The sequence below is a fragment of the Antedon bifida genome, chromosome 11 (assembly GCF_963402885.1).
Source record: "Antedon bifida chromosome 11, ecAntBifi1.1, whole genome shotgun sequence".
In the NCBI taxonomy this organism is placed as follows: Eukaryota; Metazoa; Echinodermata; class Crinoidea; order Comatulida; family Antedonidae; genus Antedon; species Antedon bifida.
Window position 1 is genome coordinate 782478 of NC_136236.1, and position 19672 is coordinate 802149.

The 19672-nt window shown below is 33.7% G+C and overlaps 3 protein-coding genes across 4 annotated transcripts; 1 reads left to right on the forward strand and 2 right to left on the reverse strand.

Annotated features, from left to right (window-relative positions):
* The first annotated feature begins 142 nt into the window (after positions 1-142).
* LOC144856564 (m7GpppX diphosphatase-like) lies at positions 143-2186 on the forward strand. The gene is made up of 4 exons (XM_078714583.1): positions 143-510; positions 886-1031; positions 1193-1417; positions 1531-2186. The coding sequence occupies exons 1-4, from the start codon at positions 189-191 to the stop codon at positions 1795-1797; spliced, it is 960 nt and encodes a 319-aa protein (XP_078570709.1). The 5' UTR covers positions 143-188; the 3' UTR covers positions 1798-2186.
* Positions 2187-2371: 185 nt separating this feature from the next.
* LOC144856563 (ankyrin repeat and BTB/POZ domain-containing protein 1-like) lies at positions 2372-7113 on the reverse strand. Of its 2 annotated transcripts, none has more exons than XM_078714582.1 (13): positions 7034-7113; positions 6585-6662; positions 6216-6278; positions 5863-5918; positions 5620-5764; positions 5341-5500; positions 5145-5190; positions 4883-4999; positions 4539-4660; positions 3903-3995; positions 3469-3636; positions 3149-3349; positions 2372-2721 (listed from the first exon to the last, which is right to left on the reverse strand). In XM_078714582.1, exons 2-13 carry the CDS (start codon positions 6641-6643, stop codon positions 2515-2517), a joined length of 1437 nt encoding a protein of 478 aa, XP_078570708.1. In that variant the 5' UTR covers positions 6644-6662; positions 7034-7113; the 3' UTR covers positions 2372-2514. The 2 variants fall into 2 exon arrangements, with proteins under 2 accessions (XP_078570708.1, XP_078570707.1); XM_078714581.1 differs by having other exon boundaries at positions 7026-7097.
* A 5258-nt stretch (positions 7114-12371) lies between these two features.
* LOC144855334 (synaptophysin-like) lies at positions 12372-17994 on the reverse strand. The gene is made up of 6 exons (XM_078713157.1): positions 17885-17994; positions 17363-17419; positions 17028-17143; positions 16533-16722; positions 14260-14454; positions 12372-14044 (listed from the first exon to the last, which is right to left on the reverse strand). Exons 1-6 carry the CDS (start codon positions 17906-17908, stop codon positions 13889-13891), a joined length of 738 nt encoding a protein of 245 aa, XP_078569283.1. The 5' UTR covers positions 17909-17994; the 3' UTR covers positions 12372-13888.
* Between the last annotated feature and the right edge of the window lie 1678 nt (positions 17995-19672).

Here is a 19672-nt window from a genome sequence, read left to right on the forward strand (position 1 = left end):
ATTTAAAAAAATAATTATAATATGTTATTGAGTTTTTATTTATTTTAAAGTACAGCGTTGTATTATCTTTATTTCACTCAATTTGCAATAGTGAGATAGTTAGTGATCCGGGGTCAAGCACATGTCACAAAAAAATCCGCGAAACTCAACAAAAGGTAAACAAAACAGAGAAAAACAAGCACGAAAGGATGAGTTCTGTAGACGCAAAAGAAGCTGCAAAGAAACGAAAAATCGACGAAGGGACAACTCAGGAAGAATTAAAATCATTTGATGGATTCACAATTACAAAAATTTTAAATGAAAATGCTTCAAATAAAAGTATTTTTGTTCTGGGAAAGTTCTCAAAAGATGAGAAGTGTAAGGAGGAGAATGCGGTAGTTATTCTGGAGAAAACACCGTTTTCAGAAGAGACTGTCGGCAATCTTCTTTCATCTAAGATGGAACTGTCTCTTCAAATGCAGAATGATATATATGGCATGTTTACCGGATACCCAGACAAATTGCTTAATGGTACATCGATATTTATTCAGTATTTTTAATTAATGCGGTTAGATTAACCTGGATTAACATTGTCAGAAAGAATATTAATATTATTATATTGTATTAAAAGAATTGTCTCAATTCTTCATTCTTTGTCAATGTTTTATTTTGCATTAAATTCTGGTTTTTTTTTTTGCTGTTTTAATTAATATGTGTGATTAATATTATTCACATGTATTTATTATTGTCAAGGAGAGTCAAGATGACATACTGTATAATGGTCTTGTTTTATTAATTATGTTATTTTGGCTTTATTTGAAACTAAAATTTTTAATGTGAATGGTTTACATAAAAAGAATTTAAAATTGTTTCCCTGAAAAAAGCCAATAATTGTTTTTCTTTTAGGTGTGAAAACAACAGTAATCTATCCAGCAACAGAGCGCCACATACAGAAGTACACCGCACAAAATGTGAACTTGATATGCGAGAGTTACGAGGACTACGTCAATATTACACTACCATATCTACAATCACAGAAATTTAGTCTACAGGTAAAGTACTACATGGTTTACTCGTTGAAAAATCATAAGTTTTCTTCATGGTTTAACAAGATGTTTTCTTGTTTTGAAGAATTTTTATTTCTCATAATATTTTAGTTAAATATAATCTAAAAATCTGTTAAATACTATAACAATATTTTTCTTTTATCTAGTGGGTTTACAATATTCTGAATAAAACATCAGAAGCTGATCGTATTGTTTTTGAAGACGAGGATGAAAACAATGGCTTTGTATTGTTACCAGACATGAAATGGGACAAGAAGCAATTGGAGAATCTCTACCTCATTGCTATATGCCACAGGAAAGACGTCATGAGTCTTAGAGACTTAAATGAAAAACACTTACCATTGTTGAAAAATATTCAAGAAAAATGTAGAGTAAGTTATGTGTTTATTTAAAAATAATTTATCCAACTCTCTAAATAATGTTCATGACTCATTTCCCAGAAATATTTTTTTTCAAATATTTCTTGTTTTTTTTATCTCTACAGATTGCTGTTAAAGAAAAATTCAACGTCGCACCCAGCCAGCTACGAATGTACGTCCACTACCAGCCTTCATATTACCATTTTCACGTGCATGTTACACACCTCAAGTTTGAAGCCCCCGGTATCCAAGTGGGACGAGCGTACTTGTTGTCGGACGTCATTGAGAATATTGAGATGGTTGCGAACTACTATCAGAAAAAATCAATGACATTCTCTCTCCAAGAAAACGATGGCCTTTTAACGAAATTTAAAGAGGCTGGGAAATTCTAACAATAATGTTGTTACATTATGAATGAATGAAATTCCCCACGAAAAGAGGACAGACGGAATATTAAACAAGTACAGTAGCAAAAACATCAGGTTTTGAGAGTAAAGAATAACATGATGCAGACACTATATAAAACCCATGAACAAAAACTGGAATTAAACCATCACTTTCAAACACAATCTTTATGATACAGTAATCTGTTAAGATTAAATTATTTTTCAAATAAATAATTCAAAAATAATTATTAATAATAATCTTGTTATAATACAGTTTAATTATTGATCAAGAGAACAACTTGTAAGTATTATAAAAAGCCCAATACTAGATTCCATTCACTGTTCTGTTAATTATTAAATTAATTAGAATTAAAACAGTTACAATATGCAGTGTATACTGTACTAGTCATTTTTTTCATTTGAGAGGAAGTGAATATTTACATTTATTATTAAGTTTACTACACTTTAGTAATTGATAAAATAGGGTAGTCAAAAATACATTAGTTAAAACAAAAGCTTGTAAAAATAAACCAATTTTATAATTTTCTAAATCGACAAACAAATTTGTTGAAATACTATTCTATTTTTCCTTTTATATATAAATATAATTTATATTTTTTCAGTTTTATAAATTCTAATTAAATATTTTAAAAATTAGTAGGTAATACTTTACAAATTATTTACAATAAAAAACTATGAATTCTAAAAAAAACTAAAAATAATCTAACAAATGAGGCCAAGTTGCTCCAGGAACTTATCTAACAAATTCAACTTCTCCTGAGCGTCTGCTATTGCACTTGTCGTCTGCACGTTGCAACTGATGTGGTGGCGCATGTCATCGATGATCGGAATTGAGTCTATTTCTTCTCTTTCTTGAACGTTTGCAGCGTCTTCTTGAACTAGTATTGCAAAATCTTCGTTTGTTACCATCTGTGAAAGTGGATTGAAAAAGCTGTTAAACCATCCCTCCCAATTTTTTTTTCAAAAACAAAATTATCTAAGTGACATCTCTGCCATCAAAACTATCATCTGTCACTATAGCACCTAATTATAGTGTACCAAGAACCTACAAATATTGTGTCATTGACTGGATACTTCTGTAGATTGCCCCAAGTCTGTAATTATTGTCTTTTTTATGTTAGTCCATCAGTCGGTATTTCGATTTTTTTCTGAATACTATGAAAATACAAGCTCATGTATTATAGGTATGAAACGCCATATGTGCCAAAATATTTATCTTTTTACTAATTTCGGTCTAGAACCTAAACTAACTGGACACATGCAAGTGAACACACATTCCTACACGACAAAAGTAGTTCCTAAGCCAACGCAAATCAAAAGCTGTTACTACACAAACCTTGTCCACAATCTTTGCCATATATTCCACACATTGATCTTCAAGTCGCACTAAGTTGAACATCTTAGCAACCCTAAGTATTGTCAGAACACTGCCTTCTGTAAGATGACCCCCAATCTCATTGGCACATAGTCTCTTCAGTCCAGACAACAGATACATATCTGCAGTAACCAATACTTCATAGCTATTGTCCTCCGAAATCTGAACATAAAAATAAAATTATATCTTTATCTTGTCTATATGAAGTGAATTTCATTAATTATTATCCAAACAAAATGTGTATGGAAATCTTTACTTTCGGAATCTTTGACCGTTAATACCTCCACTTTGTTGGTGTAAATATAGTTGACAACAGTGGAAAACACTTGTGTTGAGACGCCTTGTAGCGTAATCTTTTGTACGAGACAATCATCATCATCCTCTGTCAACTCACTAAAATGATTGGATAGCAGTCCTTTGAAGTAATCACTTCGACCGCAGAAAAACACCTACAACAAAAAACAAACATCATAGATAGTGATGATTATAGAGTGTAACATCTTTTAGCAATCCTTTATGTGACAAAAAAATGCGGTGTGCCCATATATGGACATGATGATGTCATATCACTACCATATTTGGGCATATCACTACCATATTTGGGCAAATCACACTTTTTTGTCACATAAAGTTTCTATGCTTTTACACCATCTATCCACTTCTTCCACATTTTCAATTTCTTTGTCATCTTTAATGTTGAAATACCAACACTTGCCTTATGACAGAAAAACCGGCTTTCTTCAACTTGAAAACAAATATCACAGAATGGTGGCAGCAGATCAGACTGAAACGGAAGACCCATCTCCATCTGTAATTAAAGAAACAAACTAAGTTAAAATAAGCTGTACAAGAAAATTCATACTTCAATATGATGCTCTCAACAGATTCACAAAATATAGAAAGATTGTAATCAGCTCCAACATACCTGGTTACGTAATAAGAAAAGTAATAAATTTGATAACCGTTTTATTGTTACCGATCAAACATTCACTGCTATTTAACCGATTCTCTGTATTGTATATATATAAACTTTATTTAGACACAAGACTGATGTGCAGTACAACTCGTTCAATCAACATTGATTGTTTTTACACAAGTTTGTGATACTGTATTACAAAAAAACCAACACCATATAAATACGACAGAAACAAAAAAATTGAAATTGAAAAGAAACAAAATTACAGCAGAATCCCCTTCATCTGACACCTCTATTTAGGGTACACCATACCGGTACTTCCCGTGTAAACGGCCGGGAACCCTTATGGATACTCACAACGGATTCACAAATAAAGTGAGATTTTTGTCAACTTAGAAACTCAAATTAAGAGTTCAAAGGTAATCTGTGACCTACCCAGTTTGGTAATGCGGGCATCGCCATGTCAGCCAAAGTCTGGAAATCGTCTTTTAACGATTGAAACTCATTTGCCGTTTCTATACATAAAATGTTCACATCTGTTCCTGGTTTTTCATGAACTAAATTGCAGAAACACAAATTTGAATAATTAGATAAATCAGACAATAAATGGTGGAAAAGCTACAGAATCAATATTGAATAAGATGATAATTTACTAAATACTTTGTATCAGGGAGGGAAGGGTCAGATGTTTGCTCTACTCTGATGTCATTGTACTTTATACTAAGTAAATATAAGAATACTTCAGGTGGAACTAGAACAAATTCTTTATAATTTTTTACCAAATGTGTAAACAGTTTTCAACTTTTGTTCTATTTCTTGCTGAAGGTATTTCAGCTGGAACTTGTTGGCAAATTGTAAGGCATCTTCCACACAATCCAGCTGTATCTGAAAAATTCCTTAAAAACAAAATTAAATTGTCTGTCACAAATCTTCTATGGAGATAGTGCAAGAGAAGGCCTCAGTTTGAGACGTTCCTGCTCCACAATAACACGGGTATTGCTATATATTTTCTACTAATTATGTTTAAATCAAATTAAATACCTGTATACAGATACTTCAGAATTGCTTGAAAGGCTTGAGGTCTCACCTGAAACAATGTATTTTAAGTTATTACTAAAGTTAATTAAAAATACAAATGTTTCAAACAACGCAACTTTTATGATTTATTGTCTCTTATAATAATATCAAATTCTTCATTCATTCTACACTTAGCATTTTCAAGGGGTAATAGCATTACCAGTTCATGCTTGATATGTATGGTCTTCCTATGCTTCCATTTTCCCTCAAGTAATTCTGCTAAATATTGGCAGCGAGTTGCTAGGATACAGCGATGACTAATGTATGTCTCATCATGAATAACAAATTGAATATCTTCATATAATCCGCCTTCTAAAGCCCTGGAAAAATGCAAATATTGACATATTTTAAATTACCGTTACCGTATATGTAAATATACTGTATAATACACATTATAATCATACTAATTTGTTTGTACTCTTGATATTTGTATGTTTACCTCAATAAGAAGTCTTGGTACTCATCTCTCTTTCTACTACCAGTGTTGACAGCCTTATATCCTTTCAGAACGTCTCTGATTTCATCAGTGAGGGCGCCATAGATGCAGCGTTCTCCGTCAAAAGTCTTTGCTTCACAACGTGCTCCTACAAGGACAAACTTTAATTAAAAATTTTATTTTTCCCATTTAATTTAGAGGTTTATATTACAAGAAACTTATTAATATTACATCTATCAGACTTACCATTATCTAGTAGATATTTAACTACATCCAAATGTCCACACAAACAAGCATAATATCTACCAAAAAAAAATATTTTAGATAGACACAAACAAATACATTAATTAAGTAATATTCACAATATATAATACTACCTGTATACCAAAAGAAGTGAGTGCTTGTCAGTTTGGTAACCATTATTTAAATGCATTTAAATGTACGGTACATACAACATACAAAAAAAATTATGTACAAAAAAGTAAAAACATTGCAGCACGACCGGTCAGCACCTCCAGTGGTGCACTCCCCTGTGGGGGTACAGGGAAAAAACCAACATGGATTGCCATATTTGGGCACATGACACAGTTTGTACTTACAGTGGAGTACTATCCCAAGTATCACGAATATTTACATCAACTTCTTTCTTCTCCAATAGGTATCTAAAGATGGTCACAAAATAAGGATGTATAAAAGATATTACTAAACATTTTTAATATCAGGAATGGAAGTTTTTTAGTCATCCCAAGACAATTCTGTTCTGTGTGCGAGCAAGAAAATAAAAAAAGTTAAGATCATATTTTAGAATCTAGAATAAAAAAGTAAGGGTCAACATACTAGAGGTCCTCCACAATCACAGAAGTTGACTCTCTAGTTGTAGTATAATAACTCTATGTGAGAGGTATTTTAATATACACCACATGATAGTATGGTAACTTTCTCAAGAGGTCATTGGCCTTTCAACCTACTTTACTTGATACAAGTCTCCTGCTTTACAGCATAAGAACAGTTCTGCCTTGCTCCCCATGATGGTGTCATTGAATGCACTACAAATAAAAGGCAATAGATATCATTTCTACACGTTACTACACTGCATTTCTTCATTGATAATTAGGGCCCGATCGTCTCTATAATGCGCCCGATCGTCTCTATAATGCGCCCGGTCGTCTCTATGATGGGCCCGATCGTCTGTTTACCATAATACCAGCCTAGCTAGAGGAGAGCCTCCCTGCCCTGGTTGGATCATATGGCATATAAATAATAATATGCAGTCCAGTAGGCCTAGGCCCTCTCCTAACTAGCTCTGGCATCGGTAGTAGTACTAGAAGAGGCAGATATATGCCTATTTTATGTTTATGTATAATTAGATCATCAGCAAAACATTTTACATAAAGTTTACTCAAACTAACCTAAAAACCTCGAAAATCCTCCAAATAATCTAAACTCCTAATTACTCTTCTTGCGATGTTTTCATTGAATTTTCTCAAGCGTGACGAAATAGTTACTAATTACCAATAGAGGGGGTAGTTGTATTTTTTGCTGCTATCATAAATGTTGACAATATTTGTTGGGCCTAATTTTGACTTAAACCGTGTTATAGTCATTTGTTTAAAAGTAAGCAGTGGTCTATCTATGTTGAAGTGCTCGGATACTAGTTTTAAATGAAGTATTTCATGAATATTAGATGGAAAAATACATTTTATTTTTTATTTCCTTTCAATACGGGAACTATTGAACTGGGATTACCAATAGAGGGGGTAGTTGTGGTTTTTGCTGCTATCATAAATGTTGACAATATTGTTTTAGTCTAAAAACCGTGTTAAATTCATTTTTTATAGTAAGCAGTGGTCAATCCATGTTTAGGTGCTAGAATGATAGTTTTAAATGAAGTTTTTAGTGAATATTAGAGGTGTATTATGATAGGAAAATACATTTTATTTTTTATTTCTTTTCAGTACGGGAACCATTGAACTGGGATTACCAATAGAGGGGGTAGTTGTGTTTTTTGCTGCTATCATAAATGTTCAAAACTGAACTTTTGTTATACAGTGTTAAAATAATTTATTTAAAAGCAAATGATTGGTCTATCCATGTTAAGGTGTTAATGTTGCTAGCTTAAATGAAATATTTCATGAATATTAAAGGTGTATTTTGATAATGAAATATATTTATTTTATCTCCCCTTCATTAGTACGGGAACTATTGAACTGGTATTATCAATAGAGGGGGTAGTTGTGTTTTTTGCTGTTATCATGGAAGTTGACAATATTTTTTGGGTCTAATTTTGGACCTAAACCGTGTTAAATTCATTTGTCACAAGCTGTGGTCTACCCATGTTGAGGTTCTAGGATACTAGTTTAAAAGAAGTATTTAAAGAATATTACATTGTATTATAATTACAATGGGAAAATACATTTTATTTTTATTTCTTTTCAGTACGGGAACTATTGTACTGGGATTACCAATAGAGGGGGTAATTGTGTTTTTTGCTGCTGTCATACTAACTTTGACATCATTTTTAGTGAGGTATATTCAGAGCGTCATTCTGACGACTGGAGCATTCTCTACTTCTCTACGGAGCGCCATTTATGCCTTTATTAACTTCAATAATAGAAATAGTACTACGGTAACTGCTCAAGTGGACACAATTTAGCACCAGGGTAGCACAGTGATATAAAATAGAAATAAAAGTCACTACTTTCGTTTCGTATATACCCATATCACAAACTGACAAACAGAAACATCTTGGCATTCACATTGATTCAAATTTATCTTTTTCTTTTCATGTAAATAAACTCCGTTCCAAACTGGGCTTTTCCATCTCCATCTTATCGCGTGCTCGGTCATTTAATTAATAAACTCACATCCATACTCCTCTATAACACTATAATCCTCCCACACATTGACTATTGATGTAGTGTTTGAGGAATCAGATCGAATATTGACCGAATACAGACCATTCAAAATAGAGCACTTCGCATTATCCTTAAACCTCATCCTCTCACACCACGAACTAACGTAACATTTACAACACCTTATCTTCATACAGTCCAAGATCGCATGCATTTACAACCGGGCTGCCTTGCCTACAGGTCTGTAAATGGTCTTGCTCCGGAATACCTTGCCCTGCGTCTTGCCAGAATTCCAAATCATCGATGTACCCGAAGTGTAAGTGAGAGGAAATTTGTCGTCCCTTTCCCTAAAACTGAAACTTTTAAGAACAGCTTCATCATCTATAGAGCACAACATACCTGAATTTGCTACCCACCAAACTAAGAAATGCGGTAACAATAAACAATTTTAAGTCTGCTCTAAAAAAATATTTAATCCCAAAAGAAAAGACTCAACGTTTTGTATAGTATTGTAGGCTATATTTTTGTATTTAAGTACATATATTATATATTTAAATTTGTTTAACATAGTTCATCCGTTTTTTCATATAATTATGTTTTTGACTGTCTGCATATGCTGTTTAGGGTCACTCTCACAAAATAAGGTTTAATAAAAAAATAAAATAGAAATAAAGTCACTAAATTTTAATATCTTTTCGTATGTTAATACAATGTGCTCAAGTGGACCCAATTTGGCCCAAGTGGAGCACAGTGATATAAAATAGAAATAAAGTCACTAAATTTTAATATCTTTTCGTATAAAACACTGTGCTCAAGTGGACACAATTTGGTACCAGGGGAGCAGTGATATAAAATAGAAATAAAGTCACTCAAGTTTCAATCTTTTCGTATGTTAATACACTGTGCTCAAGTGGACCCAATTTGGCGCCAGTAGATTTTTTTTAATGGAAAATAGTGAATATTGTTTTTCTTTTATTTTGAAAGAGAGATATTTTCAGGATTGTAAATGTCAAGTGGAACTTTTTTTAAATCAGAAACAAAGTTGCATGGCATTATTTTCCATTAAATAGACTGCCATAAAACCTCGAAAAGAAGCCCATGTGCTCCTTCATTTTTAGTACTCTTGGGTGGGCTTTTTTTCCACATGGAGTTATTTTCGAGATTACGTTTGCAAACTAAACTGGGGGAACTGCTAACTTCCCGCCCGAAAAAATATTTTATTTACATGATTTGAAAAATCTTCTAATGTAAATAATTAACAGCATCAAAATTTAACAGTGTGTCGTGTTGACCGCGAATGACTAACATACCATCTTTACCATACTACACCTGCACAGACTCATTTGCATAACAACGCACGCACATACCAAACTGTTTAAAATAGAGCTACAAGGTACCCGAAAATGACATCTATTATGTTTTCAAACAACATGCATAAGAATCTTCAGTACCCGGCCATGCTTGGGGCTGAGCAAAGACAATTTTGAAAAAAAGAGCTGTATACAGTAGGTTCCCGCCCGAAAAAATGACGTTACATTATTTGAATAAAACAAACTATATAAGACTCACCAGGACAATATATGAGCTTGTCCCCGGAAAGTGCACCTATTCATTGAAATATAGAATTAAATATTAAGTCTCCAGTACTAGCCCATCCATGGTTGAGGCAGAGCAATGAAAATAGAGCCCAGAAATGCACTTACTTATACGTATTACTATACATAGTCACCTATGATAATTATGATAATGTTAAAATTTCAACTATCCAGATGCGACTTCAACATTTTAGGTGGGGTTTTCTACTTTAAAAACTCGACTTCGTATATGCCTATGGCCTAGCCCGGCGGCGGAATTAGTCTAAGCTTCGAAATTGGTCTGGAAATCGGCATCTTTGCAAATGTTCTATATTTGATCTTATTTCACTCTCCATTAACCCTATGCAAAAACCATCGGAGACTATCTGTTTAAAACATGTTTATTAAGGTACGGTGCGGCCATACACACCAACTACTATGAAGAATCGGACATTTCGCTACCAATGTTGCAACATTGATTAACAAAATCAAAATTTAACAGTGGGGCGCGTTAACCGCGAACGACTAACAATACCATCTTTCCCACTACACCTGCACAAACTTATTTGTATAACAACGCAGGGCTTACCAAACTGTTTAAAATAGCTACAATGTCCCCAGAAATGACACCTATAATATTTTGAAACATGATATATAAGAGTATTCACTACCCCACCATGATTGGGGCTGAGCAGACAATTTTGAAAAAAATATTTATTGAAATATGAAATTAAATATTAAGTCTCCAGTTAAGCTCACCATGGTTGGGGCAGAGCTAAGAATGAAAGAATGAGTCCCCGGAAATTATGAAACGAAATATAAAAGTCTTCAGGACCAGCCATACAATGGTATTGTTTCCCAAGTGTGAGACATGCAATGCACGCGGCCGTGACGGTAATTCAACAAAACAAAATTATGAAATACAAACAGAGCTAACAAACAAAAGCCTACATTTTAATATTTCTATAATTTAGAAAACAATTAGAATTATCATATCACCTTTGATAATTATAATGTTAAATTTCAACTATCCAGATGCGAATTTTAGGTTGGGTTTTAAAAAACTCGACTTCATAATTATGCTTAAATTTCGAAGATCTGCTTAAAACATATTTATTGATATATTCTACCATAAACTTTTATTCACAACATATTAGTAGGCCTACAATACAATATCTTGCATGAAACGGATATTTAAAAGCACACTATAATGTGTAACGGTAGAATTACAATTCTAATGTAAAAGATTAACAAAATAAAAATTGAACAGTGTTGTGTGTTGATCGCGAATGACTAACAATACCGTCTTTCTTACGGCACATGTGCACACTCATTTGCATAACAAACGCACGGCATACCAAACTACGATGAGATAAAATTAATTCTCTTCTAAACACGTAACGAAGAGAATTAATTCTAATTTATATCACTTTGCTCCACTGGCTCCAAGTTGGGTCCACTTGAGCACAGTGTATTAACATACGAAAAGATATTAAAATTCCGTGAATTATTTCTATTTTATATCACTGTGCTCCACTGACGCCAAATTTGGTCCACTTGAGCACAGTGTATTAAAATACGAAAAGATATTAAAATTCAGTGACTTATTTCTATGTTATATCAATGTGCTTCCCTGGTACCAAATTGGGTCCACTTGAGCACAGTGTATTAAAATATGAAAAGATATTAAAATTCAGTGACTTATTTCTATTTTATATCACTGTGCTCCACTGACGCCAAATTGGGTCCACTTGAGCACAGTGTATTAAAATACGAAAAGATATTAACATTCAGTGACTTATTTCTATTTTATATCAATGTGCTTCTCTGGTACCAAATTGGGTCCACTTGAGCACAGTGTATTAAAATACGAAAAGATATTAAAATTCCGTGACTCATTTCTATTAGTATCACTGTGCTCCCCTGGCTCTAAATTGGGTCCACTTGAGCACAGTGTATTAACATACGAAAAGATATTAAAATTAGTGACTTATTTCTATTTTATATCATCACTGTATGTGCTCCACTGGTGCTAAATTTGGTAGTACTATTTCTATTTCGGAAGTAAATAAAGGCATATATGGCGCGCCGTAGAAGTAGAGAATGCTCGATCGCCGAAATGACGCTCTGAATATACCTCTTTTAGTCGCGTGGCCGCGACTCTATAGTTTCACTATGTCGGTCGGTCCGGTATCACTATGCATAGCACGCGACCTTGTTTGTTTACAGACCAAAGAACATAATAGTTCTTTGTTATATATACTGTACTGCTTTACAGGTATAGGCTAGTTTTTGTTGTAAATAACAAAATAACAACAGGAGGCTCGGATGTTTAAAACTAAGATTTTATATAAGAATTAATAAGTAATAATAAGAACAGTAATATAAGAACAAATCATGAATAACTACTTACTACTTTATAGTATGTTTATCTTTGATATGAATGAAAACTAACAGCAGAAATATTATCATTGCTTAAAGATGTATTGTCCCTTTGACTAATTCCAAAAAAATAAAAAATAACAGATTTCGAAAAAAGGTGGGTCATTTTGAAGTATCATAATAGTTATTAACTATCACCAAAAATTTGTCGAAAAAAAAATCATTTAACTGAAATACAGACGTTTTTTTGTTAAAAAAATAACTGACTTCCAGTCAAAGTTTTCGATCAAAACATACCCCATAATGAAACGCGCTTGTTTGGCTACTCTGTATGCATAATCATAAAACTTCCTCACGATCTGTGTGAAAATACTTTCTCAACCGCGACGAGTTGTAAACAATCCTAATTAGCATATGCATAATGCGTACTCGTGGTTTTAAATCCTTGTTTACTTTTGCTTGCGACGATTTTCCAGACGAAATGTAGTTAAACTAATTTACCTGTTAATTACGTAAACTTGTTGCTTTTAGCTCGAATTTTCGACTTAAAGTGAATAACTTTAATATTACTTGATATGGCCAATTTAAATTTAGAATATTTTGATCTTCATTTTTTTGTGTTTCAAGGGACAATACATCTTTAAACAAATTGCCAACAAATTTAAATCATAATTTTTATAGAAAATTACCGATCCACATGCCTAATTTTATAATATGCACAAATAAATTGTGCAAAATGTCTTTTTTAATCATCAAAATGATAATCTTACTACAATTTTATAATACGTACACCCTCTTCCCAATGGAATAAAATGAATACATATTTTATTGACATGAAAATGCACCTTCTTCAAAGGTGGTCTCTACCTCTTGGCTATCTAAATAATTTATTTACTGGCTGTTATAACTACGAAATTTCCTAATATGTGGATATACTTCCAAAAGTTTGAGCCAAAAAATAAACGCTTTGAATGTAAATATTGTGATAATAGGCACTAAATGTTAAAATGATATATTATATAATAACATGGAAGCATACTCAGAGCGAAAAATTTCAACTTAAAAATTTAATTTTTTGCTACACAATTTTAGAAATGTGTAGCAATAAGGTTGTTTATGTATAGCTTTTTGCTATGCTACACTGGCGAAACTTATGCAAAGTAAATCAAAATTACAATAATTAATCATAATATCAACACACTGAAAATGATACAAAAACTATAACAAATTGAATATATAAAATAGTGTAAACTAAGAAAAAAACATACAAAGACTTGGTTGAGGAACTTCGCAGGTAAGGCTCCTGTTTGCACTGTAATTAAAGACAATTTTTTTTATTTGATAATTTGTTTAGATCGCTACATCTATTTAGTTAACAATATCTAACATGTCGCTCTTGTTGTGCTGCGCGATAGACAAGATTCAATGCAGATTAGTGACTACCACCAGTGTATTGTTGAGTGCTTAAATGGTGTTTGTTGGTACTTCCACCTTTTGATCTGGTGGTCCTGTGGCTTTATCTCCGTTACCAGTATCACGCTTGTTACCAAACAGAGATGTTTCCTTGTAAACAAACCAGCAGTTTCCGCCCCATACTACTACATTCAGGAAACCAAACAACTGAAATATTAAATGAGAAATTATTTTTGAATTTTTAAAAAAACTACCAATGCACACTAGACCGTGGTGTAAAGCATTTTCACTTTTGCAATCATAATCGTACATACTTAAAGACTTGATTGTTCAAATTTGTCACTTTTAGTAAAAAAGAATATTTTTACTTGGGCAAATAACTAGAATCATAAAAAATAAATATTATCAAGAAACATTCTTACCAAAGACACATTAAGTGATGCAAAGCTAAGTGCCCCAGTTAATGTACAGGTTTGATTACCACTACACTGATCCTTTAAAACATCTGCTTTCATGTTGTCAAAATCAGTGTGATCTTTGACCTCATTCACACCTGCAGCCCACACACAAGATGCAATGAAGAACATGAATGTAAATACACAATGAATTCCAAAATCCTGAAATTTAAATAAATTTATTAATACAGAAATGGTTGTGGTGTAATGTTTTGGCCTACTTGCATTACACACCGTAATGCTACATACCACAATGGAATGGTACACACCACAATGGTACATACCACAATGCGTCACACCACAATGGTACATACCACAATGGAATGGTACACACCACAATGCTACATATCATGGTACATACGATAATGGTACATACCACAATGCTACATATCATGGTACATACGATAATAGTACATACCACAATGCTACATATCATGGTACATACGATAATGGTACATACCACAATGGTACACACCACAATGGTACACACCACAATGCTACATACCACAATGGTACACACCACAATGCTACATACCACAATGGTACATACGATAATAGTACATACCACAATGCTACATATCATGGTACATACGATAATGGTACATACCACAATGCTACATATCATGGTACATACGATAATGGTACATACCACAATGCTACATACCACAATGGAATGGTACATACCACAATGGAATGGTACACACCACAATGCTACATATCATGGTACATACGATAATGGTACATACCACAATGGTACACACCACAATGGTACACACCACAATGCTACATACCACAATGGTACACACCACAATGCTACATACCACAATGGTACATACGATAATAGTACATACCACAATGCTACATATCATGGTACATACGATAATGGTACATACCACAATGCTACATATCATGGTACATACGATAATGGTACATACCACAATGCTACATACCACAATGGAATGGTACATACCACAATGGAATGGTACACACCACAATGCTACATATCATGCTACATACCACAATGGTACATACCACAATGCTACATATCATGGTACATACGATAATAGTACATACCACAATGCTACATATCATGGTACATACGATAATGGTACATACCACAATGGTACACACCACAATGGTACACACCACAATGCTACATACCACAATGGTACACACCACAATGCTACATACCACAATGGTACATACGATAATAGTACATACCACAATGCTACATATCATGGTACATACGATAATGGTACATACCACAATGCTACATATCATGGTACATACGATAATGGTACATACCACAATGCTACATACCACAATGGAATGGTACATACCACAATGGAATGGTACACACCACAATGCTACATATCATGGTACATACGATAATGGTACATACCACAATGGTACACACCACAATGGAATGGTACATACCACAATGGAATGGTACACACCACAGTGCTACATATCATGGTACATACGATAATGGTACATACCACAATGGTACACACCACAATGGAATGGTACATACCACAATGGAATGGTACACACCACAATGCTACATATCATGGCACATACGATAATGGTACATACCACAATGGTACACACCACAATGGAATGGTACATACCACAATGGAATGGTACACACCACAGTGCTACATATCATGGCACATACGATAATGGTACATACCACAATGGTACACACCACAATGCTACATATCATGGTACATACGATAATGGTACATACCACAATGGTACACACCACAATGGAATGGTACATACCACAATGGAATGGTACACACCACAGTGCTACATATCATGGTACATACGATAATGGTACATACCACAATGGTACACACCACAATGGAATGGTACATACCACAATGGAATGGTACACACCACAGTGCTACATATCATGGTACATACGATAATGGTACATACCACAATGGTACACACCACAATGCTACATATCATGGTACATACGATAATGGTACATACCACAATGGTACACACCACAATGGAATGGTACATACCACAATGGAATAGTACATACAACAATGGATTGCTACACACCGCAATGGTACACACCACAATGGTACACACCACAATGGTACACACCACAATGGTACATACCACAATGGTACATACCACAATGCGTCACACCACAATGCGTCACACCACAATGCGTCGCTGCCCTATGTATCCACAACCCATCAATATGAAAACAACAAACTTACAACCATAGGGACCAGATCCCATTCCAAGTGTTTATGTTCCAAAAACACATACCAAGCAGTGATAGCAATAACATAGAGGAAGGCTAGTACACCAATGGCTACAAAAAACTTAGCAGCTCCTGATGCGTCACCACCAAGGTACATATCAGCAGATGTAGTACAGCCTTCTGGTACTTTCACAGTGTTAAGTCTGCAAGGTAAAGACAGTGTCACGTGTGAATAACTTGAAGGTGGAATTTGTTTACAGTTTAAGTTTATTTATATATTTGTCTTTCAGTATCACAGTAGTACTGATTTTAAAAGTGGATTTGAAATTAAAAAACATAAAAAAGGGTCAAACAAATTATTTCCAAAACAGTGATTTGTTGCGATGCTTGCATTCACACTAATCAAATCTATTGGTATTTGATAGGAGCACTTACTGGAATAGAACGATCGTTCAATAGTATATACTATTGCACATCAAATGACAGGAATTAATTTATTATCACTTACTGAAATGGGTATTCTATATGTATCTTTCTATCATCAGGACTGTTTATGCATGATAGAGTGTACAACAAGTCATCAGAATACCCAGCAGTAGTAGCAAACATACACACAGAAAGTATCTACAAATAAATAAAATATGCTTTTATTTTTCTTACAATATTTTCATGGTGATCACATTCTAATAATGAATTAGTTTCTGCATTGTTTCAGCAGGTCTGGAATCGACTCGACAATTTCACATTCATCAGTTTTTTCCAGAAAATAGAACTAGAACTCTGGTATTTGTTAATGTTACATTATAAATTTAACATTCAAATGAAGCTTCTTTAAATACTTACAAATTCCAATATTTTTATGAAGCCTTTTGGTTCCAGTAAGACTCGTAACCTCCATGGCTGAAAAAAAATAATAAACACCCTTTACTTTTAATAAATGTGTTAAGATTTGAATTTATACATATTAAAATATTTGTTATCGCATTGGATGTGATAGCACAATTAATTTAATTGAGAATTCGCTCTTTTTTTCAGTCTTGTCGAATAAATTTCAAAACAAAAATGAATGTCTAAATAAATTATATAGTACGTATTTGTAATAGTAGCGCCAAGCCTGCCGTATACAGAATATAATGGCTCTCCTGAGTCTCGAACTCTACCTAGGCCTACCGCTTACTATTCTAGCCCTATATTCTAGGCCTAGGCTAGCAGGAGTTCAAGACTACTAGGTAGGAGAGAGGATCGCGAGTAGACTAGTCACTCTAGGCTAGGCCTAGCCTAGCCTTTTTTGATTATTAGTTACCCATACGTAGATAGTATTACAGAGATAATTGTGATTTCAGATGCACTTAATATTACACAAACCTGATCCTGTTCATTGTTTGCCATTTTCTTTCTAACTTCAAAGGTTTTCAAGATATAACTAGCTAGGCCTAGAGTATGTGTATAAAAAACAGCCACATAAAAAACGTACCCCACACCCAACCGAAATAAATAGAGGGGGCACTTCCTCATTCAAATATGGGGCGCCTTTGGCGTGAAATTATAATATATTATAGGCGCTTTTACTTATTAACTAGCCTAGTATACAATATATTTTTTCCTACAAGACTGTAACAGGGGCAAATACAGAACATTATTAGCAAAAAACTACTCTGACTGAATATTCTAAGGTCAAAATAATTCAAATAACTGTAAACATTTTGTTTATCATCAATGGATAGTTCTTGAAACAGTATCGGAAATGTACCATTTCAATTGGGTGCTCTGGAGAAACCACCAAGTATCTCTATACTTTTCTACAGGCTGTTTTAATGGGACAATAAAGTGTTACGAAGGTTATATCTGTATAGTGCGTGATTAATTCGCTGGTAAAAGCAGTTCCTGTGAGCCCTAAATAGGCTATATATAATACACAGATCTTTGCACGGCATGCAGGCTGAACTGTATACTGAATGCTGCCTCTGTTGTGTCCAACATAAACTTTTATTTTAGGGAATAAGTAATTCGGTCTTTACTTACCCTATTTAGAATACGGTAATGGAGTATTGTAGCACTAGCAGTCGAACGATGTCCAAAGCTGGAAGTATCCTAGGCTCGAAGTAAATAAACTATACGGAGTGTAGAAACCACAATATCCACACGAAGCGCGTTACGTGCGTAGTAGTTCAGGACAATAATATATAACAACGGTACAATAATTGAAACACGATAACATACAGTAACACGTAGTAAAATATGTAAAGTTAAAACGCTAAATATCGAGATGTAATAGCGCTAATAATTAGGACAACTAATTATTATCGTTAAACTCGTAAAAACTCGCTAATAGTTTGCTCATAAAATGTCGATGTCTTCTCGTTGAAAACTTGACGCGGAGAGAGAGAGCGCACACACGCAAATATATGTGTGTGAAGTTCCTACAAACTTATGTATTGTTTCTCAGGGTCCAATTAAGAAACTCCGAGCGATCTATTTTTTTTGTTCTTAGTTACTGGTCAATTTTCGTCAACGAGATCCTTTTATGTCCCGTTTGGTCATTAATATTTGTAAAAAGTTCTATGATTTCTCTGTCTGCTACCAAATTGATGTATGATGACTTGCAAAATAAAGTATCGCAAAACGGAGCAAACGTCACGACGCGCACGTACGTGATTTGTTGGTTGTACGTACGCGCCGTGACGTTTGCTCCCAAACCCTTCCCATCATGCAATGACGTTCCTCGTGAAATAAAGCTATTTGCGATAAACCTTTTTCTACCATCAAAGTTTATTTGTTTTCGGATTCCGTAATTGTTTAACACATTGTATAAATTGTTATGTATCCCGTTAATTATTTTATTTATGGTTTGTGGTCGGGATTGTTTTTATCAATGTTTACAATTTATATTGACACCGTAGACATAGGCTTAATCATTATTGTTTTATCAATTAACTGTAAGTGGAATTTTGTTCCTTTTTAACTACCAATAAAATAAATAAAAATACTTAATTAATAGGCCTAATAGGCTAACAATAGGTCTAAACAACTTTTTCAGGAAGTTAATCCGAAACTTTTCGGCATACATACGCTTTTTAGTAACAGTCGATTGGTCGGATGTGGTCATGTGGATATTTATATTTTGTCTCGACGTGTTTGCTTATATAATTGTTT

Bases quoted from the DNA above. Each gene is read 5' to 3' on its own strand.
- LOC144856563 (XM_078714582.1), bottom strand. From the start codon at position 6,643: ATGGGGAGCAAGGCAGAACTGTTCTTATGCTGTAAAGCAGGAGACTTG. The intron at 5,919-6,215 runs GTAAGTACAAAC...TTTTTTTGGTAG, and splicing joins ACTTGGGATAGTACTCCACT to ATATTATGCTTGTTTGTGTG. The intron at 5,765-5,862 runs GTAAGTCTGATA...TTGTCCTTGTAG, and splicing joins TAAATATCTACTAGATAATG to GAGCACGTTGTGAAGCAAAG.
- LOC144856564 (XM_078714583.1), top strand. From the start codon at position 189: ATGAGTTCTGTAGACGCAAAAGAAGCTGCAAAGAAACGAAAAATCGAC. The intron at 1,032-1,192 runs GTAAAGTACTAC...TCTTTTATCTAG, and splicing joins CACAGAAATTTAGTCTACAG to TGGGTTTACAATATTCTGAA. The intron at 1,418-1,530 runs GTAAGTTATGTG...TTATCTCTACAG, and splicing joins ATATTCAAGAAAAATGTAGA to ATTGCTGTTAAAGAAAAATT.
- LOC144855334 (XM_078713157.1), bottom strand. From the start codon at position 17,908: ATGGCAAACAATGAACAGGATCAG. The intron at 17,420-17,884 runs GTTTGTGTAATA...ATTTTTTTTCAG, and splicing joins CAAACAATGAACAGGATCAG to CCATGGAGGTTACGAGTCTT. The intron at 16,723-17,027 runs GTAAGTGATAAT...TTTACCTTGCAG, and splicing joins CATATAGAATACCCATTTCA to ACTTAACACTGTGAAAGTAC.